Source organism: Sceloporus occidentalis, unplaced genomic scaffold (assembly GCF_023333645.1).
Source record: "Sceloporus occidentalis isolate IW3139 unplaced genomic scaffold, rSceOcc1.0.p SCAF_89, whole genome shotgun sequence".
NCBI lineage: Eukaryota > Metazoa > Chordata > Lepidosauria > Squamata > Phrynosomatidae > Sceloporus > Sceloporus occidentalis.
Window position 1 is genome coordinate 2,715,662 of NW_028317069.1, and position 22,744 is coordinate 2,738,405.

At 37.5% G+C, this 22,744-nt stretch overlaps 2 protein-coding genes across 2 annotated transcripts; one reads left to right on the top strand and one right to left on the bottom strand.

Annotated features, from left to right (window-relative positions):
- Positions 1–3,696: 3,696 nt before the first annotated feature.
- On the bottom strand, positions 3,697–11,623 carry LOC149284704 (intelectin-1b-like). Its single transcript, XM_089496323.1, has 9 exons — positions 11,432–11,623; positions 8,225–8,261; positions 7,306–7,392; positions 6,761–6,832; positions 6,230–6,477; positions 5,625–5,783; positions 5,240–5,360; positions 4,337–4,440; positions 3,697–3,849 (listed from the first exon to the last, which is right to left on the bottom strand). Exons 1-9 carry the CDS (start codon positions 11,621–11,623, stop codon positions 3,697–3,699), a joined length of 1,173 nt encoding a protein of 390 aa, XP_089352449.1.
- A 5,917-nt stretch (positions 11,624–17,540) lies between these two features.
- Positions 17,541–18,455, top strand: LOC149284705 (taste receptor type 2 member 40-like). Its single transcript, XM_089496324.1, has one exon. The coding sequence runs from the start codon at positions 17,541–17,543 to the stop codon at positions 18,453–18,455; it is 915 nt and encodes a 304-aa protein (XP_089352450.1).
- The last annotated feature ends 4,289 nt before the right edge of the window (positions 18,456–22,744 follow it).

The following is a 22,744-nucleotide window of genomic DNA, read 5'->3' on the forward strand; positions in this document are numbered from 1 at the left end:
GGGTCAAGGTGCCAACTCATGTTTTATTCTAGCGCACTGCCCCATCAGTTCTTTTTCTGGATGGGACTAATTGAACCTACTTTACCAAAGTTGGAATAATTCTGGTAGTTTGGTAGCTAAAACGCTGACTCTGAAGAATGATAATAGTACGAATGATGACATGTGAATGGGTATGATGAATATGATGCCAGGATATTAGTATGGAGGAGCAGGGATGAGACAAATATGAAATAATATCACATGGGAAGGAAATGCATTATGGGAAGACATTTTCATGAGAATGTGGTGGTGGAACTTTAAGAGGAGTAGAAAGGGAATTCTACCAGAAGTAAAAATATTTGTGTAGCTTTTGGTGGCTTTCTAACACAACACTGTGACTTGGCTATAGCTATTTGTATTGCCTGTAGTACATTATCCTATATGCCCCTTTATATGCACCCTCTTAATGTTCTTTATCTCATATGTACCTGGCAGAAACCCCGGGTTCTTATGGATGAATGGGGGTCAGATTCCAGCGATGACTCTGATGTCAAGCAAGGGGACATGCAGGTAACTGCATTCTTAAAATCTACATATCTGTCCCCCGTATGTGGTTCCAGAGGCTGTTGCTTCAAATATACTGTATTAAAATATTAAATAAAGTGCATCCATGCATGCAAAACTCAACTTTGCTTTTAAAGAACAAATGTTTTCGACATGTTTTTGAAATGTTGTATTTTCAAACTACTTTTAGTTCTGTAAGTTGAGAATTACAGCTGAAAATGTGGCGGAATGAACCTGTATTACTCTCGATTTCCAGGAATCTATTAAATCTGGTGACGTCACAGTCTGTTTCTCTGTGGAAGAGCTGGACTCTCTGGAAGATCGACAAAAGGAGCACAACGAAAATGTCAAAACGAAAATTCACCAGCGTCCCAACTTAGTGGGTGAGACGAATTCAGTAAAAAGTGAAAAGATTTTCCTGTGAATTCCGGAATTACCGTATGTGTGTGTGTTTAACTGCTTCTATTCTTTTTTGATGTATGTAACTGCAATCTATTATATATTTAAAGTGTTACACAAACGCTAAAGGCAGCCATTTTGTTTTCTAAAGGACCATGTATGCAAGAATGTTTGTGGAAGTTCTGCCTGTAAATGGTGGTATGTACTAAATGACAACCGTTGGCTTCAAGTCAAGGCATACATAGCCCGGAATCTTCTTTTGTTGCATATTAATTTATTAGGATGTTTAGACTACACAAGAACCGTGAAGGCCCTGCATATTTTCTAAAACAAAATGTGTCATATGAATTATAAAGATGTAACTTTCTTCAAGATTGTTAACTATGACTCCTTCTTACTACTAGGTTATCTGTATGTGAAACCTGAGATTGTACCTAGGATTCATCGAGGAGAAGAGTTATGCGTGATCAGCGATTTATACACTAAGAGGAGGCACCGCATCTGTAATTCATTGGGTAAGAAGCGTGAAGCACCTCAAAGTTAGCTCATGGGTTGATGACTAAACATCTGTCTGGTAGAAAATGTATGGTTCTTAAAAGAAGCCTGGATGTAAGTTCTAATGTTTAACCAACTATGCAAATACCAGTTCATATTGAAAATAAACCCCTTTGCAGAAGATAGGTTAAAAGTAATTTGTGGTAACTACCGGGACTGGAAAATATTGTAGTCATCTTTTGCTCACTTTTGTCTTTGTTTTACAGGTAGTAACATTATAAATAAAATAGATTCTTCCTCTTTACCATGGAGAGAGGAGCAGCATGTAATTCCTTTAAGATGTAACAAGGTAAAGGAAATTGACAAGAAAAATGGTCCTGAAGAAACTGTTTTATGCCAAAAAGGGAGCTCCACAAGTGATGACTATACTCCAGCCAACGAGGAACAACAGGAAACCTCAGAAAGCTGCATAAACATCTGCACCAAAATGTACGCTTGCAGTGTATGTGGGGACACCTTTAAAGAACATTCACTTTTTCTTATTCATCAATCAACACACGTAGGACAGAAAAGCCTCATAAACAAACGTGGTGGAAATTACAGTTCTAGTTATCAAGGAGTCCAAACAGAACGTCGGAGGCACATTCCACATATTTCTAAGCCAATGGCGAATAGAAAAATACAAACAGAAGCCAAGTCTTTTATATGTAAAGAGTGCGGCAAGAGTTTTACTCAGAAAGCCAGTCTTATTATACACCAGAGGACACACACGGGGGAAAGACCTCATCTGTGCAAAGTGTGCGGGAAAAGTTTTATCAGTGGATCTTATCTGGTGATGCACCAACGGGTCCATACCGGTGAAAGACCCTATGTTTGCAACGAATGTGGCAAAAGGTTTATTAGTAGTTCGAATCTGATAATACACCAGAGGGTTCACACTGGTGAGAAACCATATCTCTGCACTGAGTGTGGGAAGTGCTTCGGTCACAGTTCACACCTAGTGCGGCATCAGAAGGTCCACACTGGAGAGAGGCCCTTCACGTGTGCTGAATGCGGGAAGTCCTTCTCTCGGAGTTCACATCTTGTTAGACATCAGACCATTCACATGAGAAACCCTGCTAGTCAGGTAGTATGATGGGCTGCCTGGATGTCTCAAGCACAACTTTTTTGAGGAATACGACCAAACGAGAAGCCTAGTTTTACAGGCTTGTGTGACAAAACATCTGGAGTTCTCAAATACAAGCTTCTCTAGGAAGCCATTCGTGTGAAAAGCCCAACCCAACCAGTCAGGTGATGACCAAACATATGAATCACAAAAACTTGAGATTGAGCCTCTTATGTTATTGGACTGAACAATTCTTATACCTCTTAAACATCTCAACATGCATTGTATTTCTCCAACAACAAAGAGGTTTTTAAGTTACCTATACCATCCATAAATGGGGGCTAGAGCTATCACATTGATGTAACGTAATGGAACTTTTGGGGTTTCAAGGCAAATTTGTTGTACAGAACGCTTGATGGCAGAACATGGACCTTGGGATTTGAGTTGGGCAATATTATATCTTCTATATCGTGATATGGTGACAGGTCTGGGTCAGAGTGCAATTCATTTTCTTCATGGTATGTCCTAACTCCAACTTGTGAGCAAGCTGGTTGAAGACATTAATTTATTTTTGACAACTATGTAACGCGTCGTCTCATAATACTAGGATACTGTAGTGTTAATGTACATAATGGTTTTTCCTCCAACAAATACAAAAAAGTGTTAAAACTAAATACATATTGCTGTTTTTTTTTTATATTGTTTTTGTTCTTTATTGAATCCTTTTGAAAGTCACATAGTGTTATATAACTAATCCAGAGAAGAGTAGGCCATATTTTGCCATACTATGCCATACAAGGCGCTACTGACATCATATCCAATAACGCTGCATCCAGGTACGGGGAAGGCTCAATATAGAGGCTGTGCTGGCATAATGTATATGGTCCTATTGGAGGGGAGATGATCTTTTAGGAAGTTTTTAAGGATTTGATTCCCCCTAATGACTAATTCATTAAAACTTCCTCCCAATCAAAGATAAACCAAAGGTGGGTAATGAGCTGAATGAACAAACATTGTTAAAAGTGCTGTTCCACTTACTGTGCTGAATTTAGAATAAAGTAGAATAAAAAACACAAGAATACAATGACAGATGTTCCAAGCTTTGGAACAACTTGTCTGTCCAGGTTAAATACATTTATTCCATATTTTGTATATTAACGATAAAAGATCAGCACGGCAGCATCTGTAATTTCTTTGCTGCAACTCCATGCTCTGTATGTTCCATAGCCATCCCAGTCGAAGGCTGTAAAGTCTCCACATTGTTTAGGATTTGCTTCAGGGAAGAATCCTCCACCTCCGATGCAATGCTATGAAAATCAATTTAAAATCTGTTAACACCTAATGCAACACATTCAGCGTTCACATGCAATAAAAGACAGGAGAATGCTGACAAAGGGGGGCATGAAGGTGATTGTCCTTGGCATGCGCCTCATGGAGGGGTTCTTCTGTTTTTTACTTGTAAATACACTTATGGCTTCAGGGTTCTGGAATGCTTTCTAGGTTTCATTGGGTCCCTGTGTGGTTCCTTCCCCGTAAAGAATATATTATATAGTGTATACTTATCCAAACGTTTGCCTTAATCATCATCTACCAACCCTTCAAATTCTCATCATAAGCACTGAAGATCTAATGTGTTTTCATCCAACTTGAGGCCAATGGGGAACTATATTTATTTCATATTATCCACCCCACTAACCATGCTTCTGGTAATATTTCTCCCATATTAAAACCAGAGGCAGCATTTCTTTATGTTTCCCTTCATAGATAATATGCCTTTATAAAAGTCACACGCACATGTTCTGAATTGCATCCTCGAACTTTTACTCCTGCACACAGGGCGATGGCGGCTTTTTCGTTATTAAACACACGGAATTGGATAAAACCAGCTTCAAACTCTCCTGTGAAAACCAATGGATTTGTGTAAGGATTTAACAATGACACTTGTCCGTGCAGGGTGTTCCTGAAATATTCATTTCAAACTACTTCACAACTGATTCTTGACACCAGCACCTTGAGGACCCACAGAGCAGACACTTTAACATCTGTCTTCTGCAGTTTCTATTCCAGAGTAGCATCTTCCACAAGACCTCTAGGCTGTACAACTGTTATTGGGTTCCACAAACTATTACAGGGGGTTAATTTAAGGCTTTGATAAAATAGATGTGCCATGGGTCCTGTATGCAGGGGAAGAACATGAGAAGCAAATGCACAAAGGAATAATCTGAAAGACAAGTCCAAGGAACAAGCCAAGGTCAAATAAACCAAAGATCCAAACCAAGATAAACACCAAGTCCAAAGCCAAAGGCAGTAGACAGAGTGGTTGCCATGTTACACCCTTCAAGGTTCTTTATTAGAAATGTTGGGCGTCGCATTGAATGCTCTATGCATGTTGTGCACCTTCTTCAACTTGCGTCATTATGCTTTGTTGAGTGCGCATGCATGAGGTACATGCATGCAGGAACAATAAGGAACCCTTCATCTCTGTATATTCAAGGACAACACAAAGACATCTATGGGGATATTGTCATGGCAGACAACACCAGGTGGCCTTTGCACTTTAAGGCCGATGGCCACCTAATGTCGTCAGCACGTCTGATGGCTGGATGTGAAAGGCCTCCCGTTTATGTGTTTACCAGAAGCTTTGCTGATTTACTTTTATAGCTGACTGCTATTACTTTGGAAATGAACAAGTCTCACCTCTTCCATTTGGTGAATAGTAGTTTGTTGTCTTCTCTGCATTTCCATAGTCATAGACAACAGGTACGGCTGGTCCGTTATTTTGCGGGCAGGAGCCAGAATTGTAGAGTACAGGGTATTTCTAAGAAAAGAGGATGGTTATAAGTGGCTACAAAACATGTCTGATACATGTATTACTGTAAAAATTTTAAATTTTGGTGACTGAAGTCACATTAAAAGTAATTCTGATGGTGATCTCTGGCAAACACTGAATATATTATTTGCATAATAAAACAGTCAATCTACCTGGCTGTAAGGTTTAATGGATCTGTATTACTTGGTATACATACACAGGAAGAGTCTTTGTTCAATATTAAAGGTGATATAAATATATATATATAATTACTGTGTACAAATTGAAGAGGTTCTCTCCTTCGTTTTGTAGAAAGCCTGATTCTGTCCGATATCTGAGCAACGCTATATTTCTCCAGAGCTTTAAAGGTGTCTTGTTAGGAACATGCCATACACTCAGATCTTTAGCTCTGATGCTGTAATAACCAGGGTTCTGGAAGCACAAAAGAAAGGATATAATGTCAATTATTATAAAACACAAGAGGTGCAAGCATGTGGAAAGGTGGAATGGGCTGGCGATGGGATCAGTTGGTTCATGGATTTCTCTAGTTAGATATTATTGAACAGCACACCCCATTGTGTGCCTTATGGGCAAGCTAGTGCCAGAGATGGTAGACTATGAGTATTGTGCACATTGGGTCAAATACATCTCTGAGAAGCCTAAAAGATGGTGGCAGGGTACGAGGAAAATGAATGGGGGTTATTCTGCAGAATCTCTCCATGAACCTAAAAGTGTGCAAAGAAATAACTTAAAGGATACTCGGCTATCAAGTGCATCTGATGGCTGGAGTGTCCCTTCAATAGGTCTTGACATTTGACCCAAAAAGATTAGCTGCATGGCTGGCAAAGTGAAGGGTATAATTTAGAAAATAGATGTACCTTGTAGTCATCACTGGTGGCTCCTTCAACTGTCCCAAATGTGGCGTAATTAGCCCAGTTCCCTTCACCCCCTGGGTTGTTGGCATCATTGCCCTGTTGACTTGACCAGCGATCTCCAGAAGTACACTTGCCAAATATGTTGTTTTCATGAATACTGGCCACTAAAGTCCAACCTCCGCCATTAGTTTTCATATCACAGTACGTTTGGTATTTTGTTCCATCATCAGTGCTCAGAGTATACATTCCATCTGTGGTAAAACGCAATGAGGATTATTTATGCAGAATAATTCTTAATTATCAGAGTTGTCCAACAAGATGGACATTTCATTGGTTGCTTTTGTAAAACGTATATCTATTGCGTTATAGAATACACAGCCAGGTTGAAGAGCTGTGTAAATGATTATTTGTAAAAGAGTTTAACGTGATTAGTAGTCCTAGAATTATTTTTTGTATCCACTAGCTTTTACAACCTATTTTCCTGTGGTTTAGGCACAACTTGTATAAGAAACACATGTAGAAAATGTCACTTACCTTCGGCTTCATTGTCAGACTTTAAAATGTCCCTGCAGCTCCTGTAGCATTTCTTCACGTCGCTGCGCCAGTCTAACCCAAAGGGGAGAGATCAGACTACAGTTAACCTGTTCCACTATCAAGATCACAGTGTAACAGTCTACAAAAACCTTATGATATCATGGATTTAAATCAATAGCTCAGGTACTACCCAAAGAGAGACAGCGATAAGGTTAGAGCAAGATTAAAATTCATTGCACACTAAAAAGAGTTCCTGGTGAATGATAAACCTAAGACACCAACTGAACTTGTCTCGTTATGGATATGGTGGTCATCAGAAAGTATCCACTCGACAAACAAGTTAAATTCCATATATATATATAACACAACTCATAACTACATGTATGCAAAGTGACCACGTATTCCCTGAACCATTCTAATACTGGGATGGAAGGGGATGAACCAAGCCTTCCACCGGTTGCTTAGTTAGAACATGATTGTGGAAGGATTGTAGCTCATGGAAGGAAAAAAACTCAAAGAAATAATAGTAGAATCCAGAAATTTACCATCAGGCAGAGAATACACAAAATACTTCATAAAAGTCACAAGAAGCACTATCTTCATCAGCATTATGTTCTGGGATGTGAAGAGATCTAGAATTATAATTAAAAAAATACATATATCGAAGATACATTTTTTGTGATTATTCTGAAAGCAATAATTTTATACTTAAAAAATTGAATCTATTGGCTAACGTAACAACAATCTATAGAACCCTTTAGATCAGTTCACGTTCTGAAGGCCATTCATTGCTAGCAGAATAACTTTTTTTTTTTCTTCGTCTTCCCTCTCCTTTCTTTCTTGACTGCCAAAACAATTGCTTGTTTGACAATAAGTACTTATAAATCTTATTGAATTCTAATAGTGTATTTATGAATCAAGGCATGTCCCCTCCTTTATTTTCTTTCTGTTACCCTTTATTCTGTTTAGGAAACTCAATAAAATAATGATTTGAAATAAAAAATAAATAAATACACAATGTGGAGATGGGCAACTTCATTCATATAGTATTAAAACAAAAAAAATCTAGATATTTAAATTTCAGTAATTTTAAGTGGAACCCTATAAAGCATGGTGCATAGAAAACAAGCCAAGTCAACAGAGGCAAGGAAAGAGGGCAAATGCAGGGGAGGGGGTTTCTAAGAAACCTCTCCATTCATTTAATAGGGTAGAAAATGCTAATTTGAAGGGGATACTTTTGGATTTAAGTGCATATAATAACCGGAGTGTCCCTTCAACCCTAAAGTCAAAGTCAAATCATTTTTCTTTTTGTGTTCCAATATAGGTTTTACAGTAAAATCTTCACATGTTGTTATTTAGCGGAACATTTTGAGACCAATAAACTGTGTATTATATTGGTTTCATAGAAATAATAATCCATTGTCAATTGTGAATAATTACAGAATTACAAAAACCGTCACTCACCACCAAAGCTGGTATCGCAGACTTTTCCGCTTTGAGTCTGAAATGGATTAAGAAAAAGGGGAATAGCCAATGCTTATATAGAACTAGCCAACCTTTCATGGCGGAAGAGGGGAATAGCAATTCATCAAACATTTCAGCTATTGTTATAAAAATGAAGGTGGAGCAAGAAAATACAAAAAATGCTTTATAATGAAGATCAAGGCGCCCTGACATGGTCAGAAAATCCAAGTCAAACGCAAAAACAAATATTTGAATACACTGTTTGGAAAACACTGTGGACACCATTATACCCTTCATACAACAAAATATGAAAAAAAGGAAGAAGAAAAAGAACTAATATGTTAGTGAAGATTTGTTATCAGGGGGGGTGTTAAATAGAAAAATACATATTGTTCTTGGAGCTGTAAATATAGTGGGACACCTTTGGGAGTGTGGTTAGAGGCAGGGGCTAGGGGCAGCAACCTTAGCTGACCAGCCACCTTGTGGTGTCCTGTCCAGCCATCTTGTGGTGTCCTGTCCATCCACCTTGTGGTGTCCGGTCCAGCCATCTTGTGGTGTCCTGTCCAGCCACCTTGTGGTGTCTCGTCCAGCCATCTTGGAGTGTAATGAAGCAAAATGCCAGGTAATAATATGATATTGAAGTGCTCTGGATCAAAACGTTGCAGTCATGTTGGAGCTACAAAACCACAGACCATCATCAATTTTTACTGGTCGGTAGATGGTCAGTGGAGATCCTCATTATTTCATGTTGTTCCAGCTCTACCACTTCTAATTTGCAGACTTGGAGGTAAAATTACCTTACGTCCATGCAAAATGAGATTGGAAAAGCAGATGGCCTTATGAAAAGTTAGAGGGAAAGATGGAGGGGCTTACTGTTAGAATGAAGACTTAAAAACAAACTTAAAGTTGGCCTTAGTGTCCTCGGGCAGCTCTGGAATCTATGAATAGTCAAGTTATATTTTTGGAGTTCAACTTATTGGTTATGGAGACAGATATCTAGGGGGTTACTTGAATCAATACCCGACCAAACTCAAGCCAACGACAGATTTGTCGGTGTTCCGTCTCATGCTTGGTAGTTTTTTAAGTGTAACAGGTGTGATACAGAAGAAGTCAGTGAGGGAAGTAGAAAATAGTACATCATAGCCATAACTACCTACATCCAGGATTTATTATATTCTCCTGCCTACCTTCATTATTTGTTCTCAAGTTGACTTTTTTCCACTTGTCTGGTTATGTCAAATATGTCATACCTCTTCTCCTATTGTTCTGTGTTTCCAGCTTACCCTTCTTATATTCGGGTCTTTTTTAAAAGCGTAAGATATATGATCGTTTTGTTCACCTATTAACCCATGCTCCTTATACCCTTCTTTGTTCAAAATGACATCTTCCTGTATTTCGTATTTCTTTTGTTGTACAAAAACTTTCACAAGCCCTATATTTTACAGTTCATTATAGTAAATACACCTCCTTAATGGCATTTAAAATCAAAATTTGGAGTTAAGTTATACATGTATTACATTAACACAGCTCTAGATCTGTGGTTAATTTATTACTAAGAACTATGAGGTCATCTTGACCTCTTAACCAGAAAGGAAAAATTCCTACAGGCACCAAATGTTTTAACTCCTCCCTTGTTGATTTACTAATCTTTAATATCTACAATTAACTATTCACATAGAGTTCAATAAACAGATATTATTATTATTATTAATATATTATTAGTGAGGTTTACCTACGAGGAAATATCAAATAAACTAAGAAAAAAAGTCAAAGTAGTAAATAAAATATATAATAAAAAGACATGAAATGTATGACTATGTTCATTAATCAGAAAAGATTTACTAGTTCTACTAGATTTTTACATTCTTATTTGAGTAACTATATTCTGTACCAAAATCCTTGAAAATCTTCAGAAAAGTCTGAAAATCATTGTTTTAACCCAGGACTGTAAACGCCTGTGTGGACAGGCAGGGGTTAACAGGTTCGAGGATACAGAGATGACACTTTCACTCAAAGGATTAAATCATGCATATGGTTTATTAACCAGATCAAAATACATGGATAATACTCAGCAATTCGTGTTATGCTTTTATACAGAGAATAACAGAAAACCAACATATTAACCCTTACACCAACATGCCTTCATCACAGGCATTAACGTTTTTCTTTGGCTTGCGCACGTTGCCATCAAGTGGTATTTGTGCATATTACATATAATATGCCACTAGGATATGCATTGTTTTGGCACTGACAGAGGCACGAGGCTTGTCCCATTGGTGTCATTGTGCCCAGTAAGGACACCCTTTAATGTGGATTCCTTTTAGTGTTAATGTAAGCCTATTTGATCATTGTATCTATTTCAATCATGGTGTGCTTTTACAAAACATTATGGACTGACAATTAAAGTAAACATATTTACCTGGATATATATATATATATATATATTTATAATATCTTTACTGCAGATTCACCCAGCAAAGACTGAATTTCTTTAAGCCAATTTAATTGTGGTGTACATTTCAATCATGATGTGCTTTGGCAAACCATAACCACAGTGGTGTGAGTGATCATTATGTGATAATACTGTTCAGTATGGACAAGAGTTCTATGTGTGTAGCTAAGAGTGATTTTGTGGCGGAAAGTGAGGTGTGTGTGTGGCTAAATGAGATTTGAAGGGAGAAATACAGCCCCAGATTTCAAAGAACTACAAAAAAAGTCAGGACATACTAGTACGTCCTAATGGACTTTTAAGTGCAGTTTTTTTAGAATGTACCGGTCCATGTATAGAAGGGGTTAATTAGCTCTTGGTCTCATCATAGATTCAGAAGCTATATGCCTATCCCATGCATGTTTAAATTCCTTCACCAATTCTACCACTCTCTCAGTAAAGTAAATCTTCCTTACATTACAGCAAATCTTTTGATCCTCTAGTTTTAGATTGCAACCTTTTGTTTTTGAAACATGTTTATAAACAACAGACGATGTGTTTACAAATAACATTGTATAAGTACAATGTATTTTTTTTTTAGTTATAAGTAAGTTATTAGTAGGACCAAATACTCATTCATTATACTGAATTCATTTTAGATATTCATAATAATATAATCAGGTTTTATAACACTGGGCTGTGCAGTGATTTATAAAAATATTTAGGTTCTTTGGTTATGAAAACTCCCTGGCCTGAAGGGGTTAAACTTGTAAATTTGCCTCATTCCTTTCATCAAACAGATGAATGAATCGATAAAGTATTTCAGGCACTGAATGGTCAGTGGCTGTGTCATGTAAACCTCCCTGCTGCAAGGCACGCTGGGAGTAGTAGTTCTTTGCTTCCTCAGTGTCTAGGCTTGTTTGAAGCCTGTAGACTACAAGTCCCACAATCCTCTGAGCTTCTATTTGCATTGGTCAAGTGAATCCTCCACCTCCCTGAAGCTGATAGACAAAAGGGTTTAGCTGCAGGAGGTAGGTAGTGATTTTAACTTTGGGGCGCAGGGAATGAAATGGTGTGATCACCTGACACAGATATGCAAAATATAATTACAATGAAAGGAAAAAAACAGGCAGGGGTGTTAGAGGTTAAGTCAGCGAGGGAATTTAAACATGTATGGGATAGACGTATGGCTCCTGAATCTAAGACGAGACCAACGACTGATTATGGTCTGAGTCTTTACATCAGGGACAATGGGCCGACTAGTCCAGCGCCGAATGAATCTTTGTTAAAAACAAATAAAACAGATCGGGGTAGGGATATCTCCACCGCTTCATAAGCCTCGCTTCTTTCCTGAAGTATTAATAATCCATAAATTCAAAGAAGTACAGTAGAGAAGTTTTATTTTGAATGTGAGAACAATAAGCCATAATATTATTATTACTAACATAATTGTGTAATATTTAAATAGCACAGGCAGTTTCTGATGGATTCTTTTCCCAGGGACATGTAACCGTTTTGACATTATTTTGTGTGTTTCTGCCTTAGGTGTCTTATCTCGGTATACTATGGTATTAATCCAAATAAAGTAACTTCAAGCTAAAATAAATAAAATCCAAAATCAACTCCAGAACATATGCCCAACTACTAAAAAGGGATTTTGTTCCTGATGATTCTGCGAAGATTTGTCCCCAGAAGTCACTGATTGGCTACAAAGACCCTACAGCTCCTGGGATATAAGATGATACACAAGGCTTTTGGTGTAGTTAACAATCTACAGTTTACACTTTTGGTTGTTCAGAAATGAATAAGATGTGCGTAGGTATATACAGACTGTATATGTGTAACGGTCCTGTATCTGTAAATTTTCACATAAGAACGTAATATTAGGTATTATGGAGTGATAGTCATGGCAGAGGAGTGGAGCGTGATAGGTGGTTTACAAGAGCAGAGGACTGTTGTGGATGGGTCTATGTTACATCAACACGACGGTATGGTGCCCCAGGAGGTATGGAATAGCGGAGACAAAGAGAGGTCCCAATGGCAAGGGAAGAAGCAACCAAGTTCAAGAGGCAACCGCCAGCTTTGGCCAAAGAAGTCAACCTTTTGTGACCCTGAACAAGGAACTAGCGCAGCTGCATCATGCAGGGACAGGCTGAGGAACATAAAATTCACAGAGGAGGAAAATGATGTTCTAGTTACAAAGGTGCTGGAGAACTATCCAAAGCTGTATGGGGAAGATGCATCAAGGACATCAAGTTTTGAGAAAAAAAGAATCTGGCGTGGCATTCTAGAATCCATCAATGGTCTGGGAGTAAGCGTTAGGAACGTGGACACATGCAAGAAAAGGTTTGCCGACTGCAAGCGCTTTGTGAGGGCTAAAATGAGCAAGCACTGGCGCCTTGCTGGAAAGCGTCAGTCCTTGAGTGTGTACTATGCAGACTGGGAAGAAAAGATAAAAGCGGTTATATGTCCTCTTGTTGAAGGAATACCAGGTCTAATCGATTCTGCAAATCCTTGCACATATGAATGTCCAGGTATTTGTGGCTTTAGGTAATTTCTTGTGTGCATGTTCAAGTAATAGTCTAAGCACGGGCCCTCCATCTAATGAGTGCCCACATCCAACATCACAATGTACCAGCCCTACAAAAAATTGCATAGACATAAGTCAAGTCCTCATTTTAATCTATACATCCCGCTATTAAAGTGGCTAGCCCATTTCTAAATATTAGTGCAGTAAACAATATCAAGTCAATATGGGAAATGTAATTCATTTCTATAGTTTAATAGGGTGTTTTTTTTATATTGTTTTGCAGGCCATTGGTCTCCTCATGAAAATGCTTCACCAGAAGGTATGCTGACTCCTGAAGAAACTACAACTTCAGAAGTGCCGTTTTATCCCGAAACACAGATGCCAACTGAGCTAAAACCAGAGTCGGAAAACGCAATATGGCCAGCCTTCCATACAAATGAGGAAGAAAGCATGGATGCATTAGAGGGGCCTTCTATAAAAGATGGTCAACAACATAAGGCAAGAATGGCCGCATCTTGTCAGTGGGTAGAACGCCAGTCTGAAGGACATGCACCTTCTGAGATGGACCACCTTCTTCATCAAAGCCAGGAGGCATTTCGCAGAACCATGAGACGGCAATTACATGCCGTACGTCAAGAACTTAGAGAATTTAGACGTGACCATACAGAAAGGATGGATCTCTTGTTAACTCTTCATCGTGAACACCTAATGGTGGAGGAGCAGAAGAATGAAATTCTTTCCCAGTTGGTCAGCACGGTGAATAATTTAGTTACCAAACTTAGTCCAATGGACACATGTAAAGACAGACAAAATTTACAGCATCCCTTAGCTGAGACCTCCACAGTCGCTGGTGAAAACTCTCTCGCTAAGACTGATACCCCTGTGGCTTCATCACATTACCTCTTCTGTCAGTCACCTGAACACCAAAAAGGTCCAACTCAAAACCGAAGGAGAAGACTTGTTCGTGGACAGTTTTCCAATAAAAGAAGAAAATAAATGGTTTATCTTGAGTTAGGCCATTGTATGCCAATAAATTTTGGCTTTGACTTAACTTTTTTATTTTTTTATTATTAATTTATAATAAACTAATATTACAGACATTTAGTAAATATGTGATCGAACCATTTTTCTACCTCTTGAGCGAAGTGGAGAAACAGTACTGAAGCTCTGCATTCTTTCAACCCCTGAACATTTTTTTATATATCTAAAATAATATAATATTTTTTGTCCCTTTTTATTATGTTTAAAATGGGTCATTTAAATGAAAATTACCAAAAAATACATGAATATTTGATCTGTTTATTTTCAGGTGTAGTTTTTCTGTATGGTCTTTTATCTCTAATCTGTTTAAAAAGCATAATATCCCGGCCCTATGTACGTCAAGGCATTGCTTGTGAATATCTTATCATTTCTGTATGAGATTTAATATCAAAGGAATATGTATGAAAAATAACGCAAAGGATATGTTGAGAAAAAAGCATCAAAATAATATTCTAACATAATTTGCGCCAAAAAAACTGTGAAAAGAATTATAAATAATGCATAAAGTACTATTTTTAGGAAACAAAAGCATTTATCCATCATATAATATTTCAGATTTTTTTTCCCAATACATTGTTTTTTGTTACTTCTGCAATTTTGTTTTATATGAAGTTTATTTAAAAAAAAAACTATTAAAAAAAAGGATCATTAAGATTTCCTATAAAATGCGTAAAATGAATGCTGTTACACTATAGAATTATAAACAACGAGCAGAGTGTTTAGCGCTATTACATGCTTGCAGAGAAGGAGATGACGACCCTGATCATGAAAGCTTATTCTCAATGTAAGGTTGAGGGTGAATGAAACAGAAGTTGAGGGACTGCTTGGGAGAGTATCATTAGGTTGTAGAGAAGGTCTCACAGAGAAGTCCGTTATCCTGAGATATTGAAGGACAGGAGAACTGTTGGTTTTTGTTGTGGAGTTGTTTGCGTTTGGAGAGTACTGAGAAGAGTATAATAAGGAAGAAGCTATGATCGAAAGTTGGAGCTAATATCAAAGAGAGATGGCTCCAATTCGACTCCAGTATAACACCATCTGTTCACTTATGATGAGTGAAGTACATGGTTGTACCATCTTTCCCCACTCTTTGTGTACTTTCAGTGTCTCGTGTCCAGAGGAGGAACAGGCATCATGCGGATAAAGGCTGTGTTTGCACTCAATATGGTAGGCTCCATTATTAAAAACCTAATGAGTCAGTGATTCATGAAGAATAGCGTTAAATGCCCATCAAATATATAAATACATAGCTTTAGATAACCCATAACTCAGATATCTTGTGGATGGGTTTTGATACATCCCAGGACAAAGGTGCCTCCTCAATATGTCTGCTTAATGATAGACAGTAAAGTCATTGGATTACTATGCCAAAACCAACATAAATATACATCCCTTGCTTTACCTATCTGTTCATAATAAACAGTTCCATTTGTGATTTTAATTTTCCTTTCCAGTTGAGTAGAGGGAAGTTTTGCATATTGCCGTAATCAACCAAAGTATCCTATTCCGTGCACATATTTGCATCGTACACGAATCGAATCAATGGATATAAGCTATAGTCAAGAAGCAGCAACATGTAATGACCTGCCTGTGATTGTGAAAACCATTCATTTAGCTGCGTGAATAGCTTGTGTTAGTGGCAACATGTTCAGTGAATCTACTGAACTGGAAAAAGATTCATAACTCATCAGTTAATTACCTTCATCAGTGTCTCCAACCTTTTAAATGGAGTCCTGGAATATACTGGGTATGAACAGACACTAGATACTTTTTTTTTTTAGTACTAGTCCAAGGAAAAGGGTCTTTTTTACAATTATTCTGGCAGCAATGTCTTCTAAACTTAAGTTTTGCACCTAGTTCTATATGCACCTCTGCTTGAAAGTTCTAACCAAACATCCTACATCTTTCTCCAAAGGCACTTCAACAAGATGTTCCTCTGCGTGCGTATCTTGACAGTCCTTGGACCCTCAGTAGCTAGCCTCCCAGTGCTTTCATTCATGACAAAATGTTATCAAATAACCATAATGTGCCTCAACTAAATGTCATTCAGTTCCAAAAAGAACATTCCAAATCTCAACTCGTATCTCACAGATGGAACAATATCATCGGTGGCCTTCCTGGTGTCCTTTAGTCCCACTCAGACTTTTGCCATCTTTCTCTACGGACAGATGGAAAGGATAAAGGGTGATGCTCAGAGTTCTAGTTCCAACATGAATCCTCATGTTGATGCAGCCCAAACTCTCTTTGGTTTCTAATGTCTTGTATGTTTTTGTTGTTCTAACTCCTTCTTACAGGGAGTGAACCTAGAAGCTTTTATATAAGCGCTTGCATAAATTCCTTTTATCATGTTCTCTCCTTTGTGACCCTACTAAAAGGAAACAAAGTATTTAAAGCAGTGAAAATGGAAGTCCTGATTAAGTCTGGAGTCCTACTTCTTCTGAAACTTGTCCTTGTGGGTCTTCACTAGGGTCTGTACTTGCAGATGCCTGTGGGGTTTAGGAAACCTGAACCCCACAGGCATCTGAATTCTCGCCACACCTTAATCCAGAGGTTAAAGGCCTGTGGCAACAATATATCTACACATATTGCTGGGATTTAATATTTCCCTTGATTGGGGTTTCACTCAAGTTTCTTCCTCAATAGCAGTGAGACCATAGAGCTGTTATGTTGTCCCGAAGAAAGCCATGGTGGAGGTTATAGCCATTTCAAGTTATTTGGGCTATTGTGCTTGATAATAGACTCTAAGGACAAAGATGAAGGGTTAAGCAAAGGTGAGACATTGATTGGACCTACCACATTTTAATGGTTAACATGCCTGCTCTAAATACAGGGCAAGATGTGAATGCTTGACAGTCTTGGGTACATCGATAGATACGCTTTTTGGTGGTTGAGCATAGATTCATACTTGAATTTGCACACTTCATCTTCATCATCTCAGAGAAAACCCAGCCCCCCCAGTAGAGAAGATGGTATTGGGTGGAGTTTAACTTTAAAATGTTTGCACTAATTCAGGATACAATGTGACTTTATTTTTCCATGAATTCCGGAATGAGACACAAGTAGGACCCAGTTAACAAATATATTTTGAAAGTTTTTTCAGGAGGTGTTCTTTGCACTCTAACTCTAAAGTATGTTTATTTGCTAAACATGTTTCTATCTCTTATTCCATGCAAATATAATTTGCATACATAAAATATCCAAACTAACCAAGGTTTCTTATTAGACGCCAAGAACAAAAAAAACATTATAATACGAGCGCACAACTGGGTATTAAGCTCAAGTCAAACAGACTAAAGCAGTAGGGCTCTTTTATGCTAAGGATGTCCAGTGTCATGGAGGATGTTCGCAAGGCTGTTGAACTGATCGCTGTGTTTGTTCCTATACCAGAAAATATGTTCATCCTTGTTGTGATTTTAAAGGAATGGCTTAAGGACAGACAACTGTGCGTGACTCATCAGCTGGTCTGTGGAATCAGCTTGTGGAATGTTTTGCACGGAGTCGTTGAAATCATCATGTCCGCTTTTGATTACATGAAAAGAACAAGAGTCGTTGATGAACATGACTTTTCCTTGTTTTTCATGTATTTTTTTATGTCCTGCAACCTCTGGTTTTCTACTTGGCTCTGCGTCCACTTTTGCCTTAAAACCGTTGGCATCAACCAAAGAGTCTACATTTATCTACAAAGGAGCTTTCCCAAGATTCTTCCATGGATTCTCTTTTCATCTGTACTTGAAAGTCTCTTGTTTGCTATTCCTATTAATTGGTATACGATCAGTGGACCATCCCGGGATTTATCACATGGCTATTCTAATCAAAATGTGTCTATGACTAATACATCGAAGAACTGTTGTCATTGCCATATCCCCACACTGGATGTTATAGGCATCAATGTGCCATTTATCCTGTTCTTTAGTTCAGCCTCCATCACCATATTTTTTCTTTGCAGACATGTGAAACATGTCCGGGACAATGCTGTAGGATTCAGATTGTCTGCCGTCGAAGCTCATGTCCATGCAGCCAGAACAATAGCCTGCATATTGCTCCTTAATATTGGATATTTTATTGGCATGGCTTTTGATATGTTCGCGAGACCCGGTGATGTCGTTATGCACATTGGTTTTGTCTTAGTGTCAGTTTGTAACATTCTTACCCCCATCGTCCTAATTAAAGGAAACCGGACACTGAATAAGGCGCTAGCCGAGAGTTGGGCATTCTGCCTTTCTGACATTTCTTAGTATACAAATGTACTCTTTCTGCGTGTATTTCGTGTAAATATTCATAAATATATAAGTAATGTAATTGTACATTGTTTTTATTGAAACTGTCTGAACTTAACAACCTAACATTCTACAACATGATTGAACAAAACTATCAGCAGATATATGTAGTTTCCAGGTATTCCGATTCCCAGGTATCTATTTTTATTTTTTTGTGATAATACACAGGACCATATTTAGCCCATATTTCACTTGAAGCTTTGTGGTTGGTCCACCCAACCTCCACCATGCATCGCCTATTTGAATCATTCTACATCCATGTTTGACCACACTCCATCATGTTCCTGTCTGTGCTTACCCAAGTTATTATTTTTACAGTATAATGTTAATGTTTAAATATTTAATAGTTTTCTGAATGCCTGTTTTAAGAAATTATGTTAAGAAGATAGCACCATAATAACGTTTCATAGTTTAGAAAGAGCTTGCTTTCTTTATTGGGAAATAATATATTCGAGTTCAAATGTAATTGGTGGTAAGAGTTGATTTTAATAACTTGAATTTGTGATTTTTTTTTTTACTTTAGTCTGTAAGCCGTGCTTGTTTGTTGCGTTTCTATTAAAAAGTATAAAAAAAATATTATAAATATTAAAAAATATTACAAATTTATTTAAAATGAAATAGTTTCTCCCTGCTTCTTAACACTCTTTATTTTTCATTTGAAACTTTGTTTTTTTAATGCAGTCTCTTAACAATAATGTATTTTATGTAGTTATCTGATAGTAGGCGTTCCTCTATGTTTTCAATGATTAAAATCCAAAGATTGCCTATTACTAATGGGCAATGTTTAAATAATACAGGCACCACCATACTGCTACATTAAATGTTTTTGGAGACTCACTTATAATGTGTTATTGGACTTTTTTTAAATAAAAATGCATAAATTACCTTGCAGGTTTAGTACTTTTTGAAGAGTAACCCGTTCAATACTATTTATTATTACACACTTACCTGAGCCGCTATCCTGTTTCAAACAAATATAATTTGCATTTTTAATAAATCATATTCAAAGCATATGAAGTTTTCCCATTTAGCGGCCAAGAAAAATGCAATATAATGCAGGTCAGAAAGTGCTTAAGAAGCTCACATATTAGAGCAATCTGACTGAAGCAGTAGGGCATCTCTATATGTCCAAGATGGCTTACGTTCTTGAGATCATTGGCCTTGTTGCTTTGATAATGTCTGTCCCAGGAAACTTATTCATTTTTGTTGTAACTCTAAAGGAATGGTTCAAGAACAAGAGACTTTGTGTAACTCATCAGCTAGTCGGTGGAGTTAGTTTGTGGAGCGTTCTGAATGCACTTCTGGACGTCATACTGTACACTTATAATAAAGTCATGGCAAATGAAGATATTAGACGATTAAAAGAAGAGGTTTCTATGTTTCTCTTCTTTTTTGTGGTTTCCTGTACACCATGGTTGATCACTTGGACTGACTTCCCCATCCAGTGTTATGACCACTTTTTCTCTAAATTTCACTCCAGGGACATGACGTCATTGTTTATTTTTTAAGGATTTCCCAGGAAGCAAAGGCTTTGTGGTGGGTCTACATACTCTTCAAGATACTACACATTTTATCACGTTCCTTCCATTTTTTTTTTTTATCAAGTCTCCGTTTAATGACAAAAAGAAATACAACAATGGTATACATCCGAGAACATCCCATAGGGCGCATAAAAAGTACAAAATACAGAGTACAGGGGTGCCATACAATGGGAGGTATAAAACATATTAAGAATAACATGTCACTAGCCAGCATAAAAAAAACAATATCGCCGAGGGCAGAAAGCGACACACCCCACGGAACCAGGCAAGCATTCAAGTGATATACAAAAAAACCTCGTCGGTGGGGTGCAGCACTCCGACAGGACACGTCAAACATGGGCAATAGCCGAAGACAACTTGAGCACAAGTCGCACGTTCCTTCCATTTTTCACCGCACTGCACCAATATCCATTGTTATCCATCAAAGTTACTGATCTTACTCCTTGATTAAAGAAAATTGTTTCCAGAGGCGGTGGAAGCTTTGGTATTCATAACCTTTACTTGTGTAACCTTACTATGAGTTTGCTTTTTAAGACGTGTTTGTATCTTGCTTTCTGTTTAAGGCAATTTAAATTAAAATAATAAATACTTTATCCTTGTTCCTTAATTCTGCATTGTTTTCTTTATTGTTGTTTAATCTAGCCTCTTCACTGCAATCAGTCTTTGGTCCCATCTTAGATTTAGGAAATTCCACTTTTCTACCACCCTCTCAGTATAGTCATTCATCCTTACATTACAGCTAATCTTCTTACCCTCTAGTTTTAGATTCTTGTTCTATCATTTCTTTTCCTTTTGAATAAACTTCCCTCCTGTGCATTTTTTAATCCCTTGAAGCATTCGAATGTTTCTGTCACCTCCTCCTCCCTTGGAATTTCAATAATTTATATAAGAAACACCTAATTACAAATACAATCAAAGTATTTTATTAAACAGCAAAAATAAAAACAAAATACTTATAAGTATCCAAATTAAACATCGGCTGCTGTACAAATAACTAAAGTGTTTTTGATTTAGTTTACTTATACAAAGTTGTAAAGCAGAACTGCATGGTAACAGGTTCTGCATCTGTTGAGTCAAAAAAACTTGCTCTGGCCTAAGACGAAGGCAAAGATCTAGAGATCTTTTTTTGCTCGCTTTAAAAGCTGTCTCGGGGAGATGGCTCTTGAATGATGAATAGCGGTCAAGACATCTCAAGCCATGCAGGGAGCTGGAGAAAACAAGGAAAAGAAAGCCTATGGTTATGAAAGCCAGGAAAAGTCATAGTAAGAGAATTACACGCACTGATGGGAAACCAAAGGAGATGCTTAAGGAACAACAAGGTCAAACTAAGGACAGTGCATACACAAGATCATACACTGCAGGGCTGGAGATCACACAATGAAAAGTAGATCAGATGAGGAGTAAGACACGAGTGTTACATATAAAAACAAACACAAGGGACAAGAGGGATCAGCCTGATACAAATCTGCCTGGATCACGCTTTGCCTCAAATAGTTGAATTATATATACAGCATAAATGACCTATAAATGACTCATAATATCTGACCTTACCCAGACTCTGAATAATGCCAAAAGCCCAAATTTTTCCATCAAAAAGCAAGGTCAACACAGACAAGTTTTTCGATGTTACATTGTGACACCTAAGGAGACTTATTTAATATTGTAAAATAAACAGTTGTCGCTCCTAATAATTTGGCCAGTTTTATTGAATGAATAAAGCTGCCCCTTAACCTTTTTATTCTAGGGCAGTTTTCAGATTGGTGCAAACCACAGCCTACCACTTCTACTGGAAAGCTCTTCCACTAATCCATCATCCTCTCAGCCCAGTATTCAATCCAAAAAGTAAGGCACAAACAAAGCCTAAAAACAACGCTATGAGGAATCCCAGGAGAAGAATATTGACCCCAATATTGTATCATTAGAAATTATTTAGTTGATAATCTTGGGTTATGCTTAAAAAAGAAAATAAACATTAAAATATTTAACTCTTAGTGTATTGAGGGCCCAGCTCTCCATCGTGCCATCCATAGTAAAGCATCTGTTACTGAATGGAATGTTCGGGTTGGTGTCAAACTTCAAAGTGCTCCTCATGTAAAGATGAATAATTATTCCATGCTTAACTATGAGTTTTTAAAGGTCTTTCTTTTTTTTTAAAGGTTTAGGCTTTTAATGAACACGGCAGTGAAGTGTCGATATATATTATAAACCCTGGGTTTCTATGTCCATGAGTTTCATCAATTTTCCTGTACATCCCTAACAAATGGAGCAGATCAAACCAACACTGAGATTAGACAGCTCCGTTATTCTCAGAGATAGAGAAAGTTATAGGAAATATATTCATGTAGAACTCACATTCCATGTCTTTTTTACACAATTTTAATCCATCAAATAGGATAATCACATGTATCCAAGAGCATAACTCTATGGTAGGATTCATTCAAATTTTGTTGGAAAACCAAGAAGGCTTTGGTTCTACAAAGAAACAGTCCAGGAGACCCGCTGTTGATCTTCACCTCCTGCATTAAACATTGTCCCATTGACCACCGTCAAACTAAACACAGTATTTTCTGGATAACAATAATGGATGAACTATTCATTAGAGACTATTTTACCATTAGGTATGTGTTGATGAGACAAACTGTGGACAACCATAGCCATAATAGATTCCATTATAGATTTAATAGATTCTTACTAATGCGTTTTATT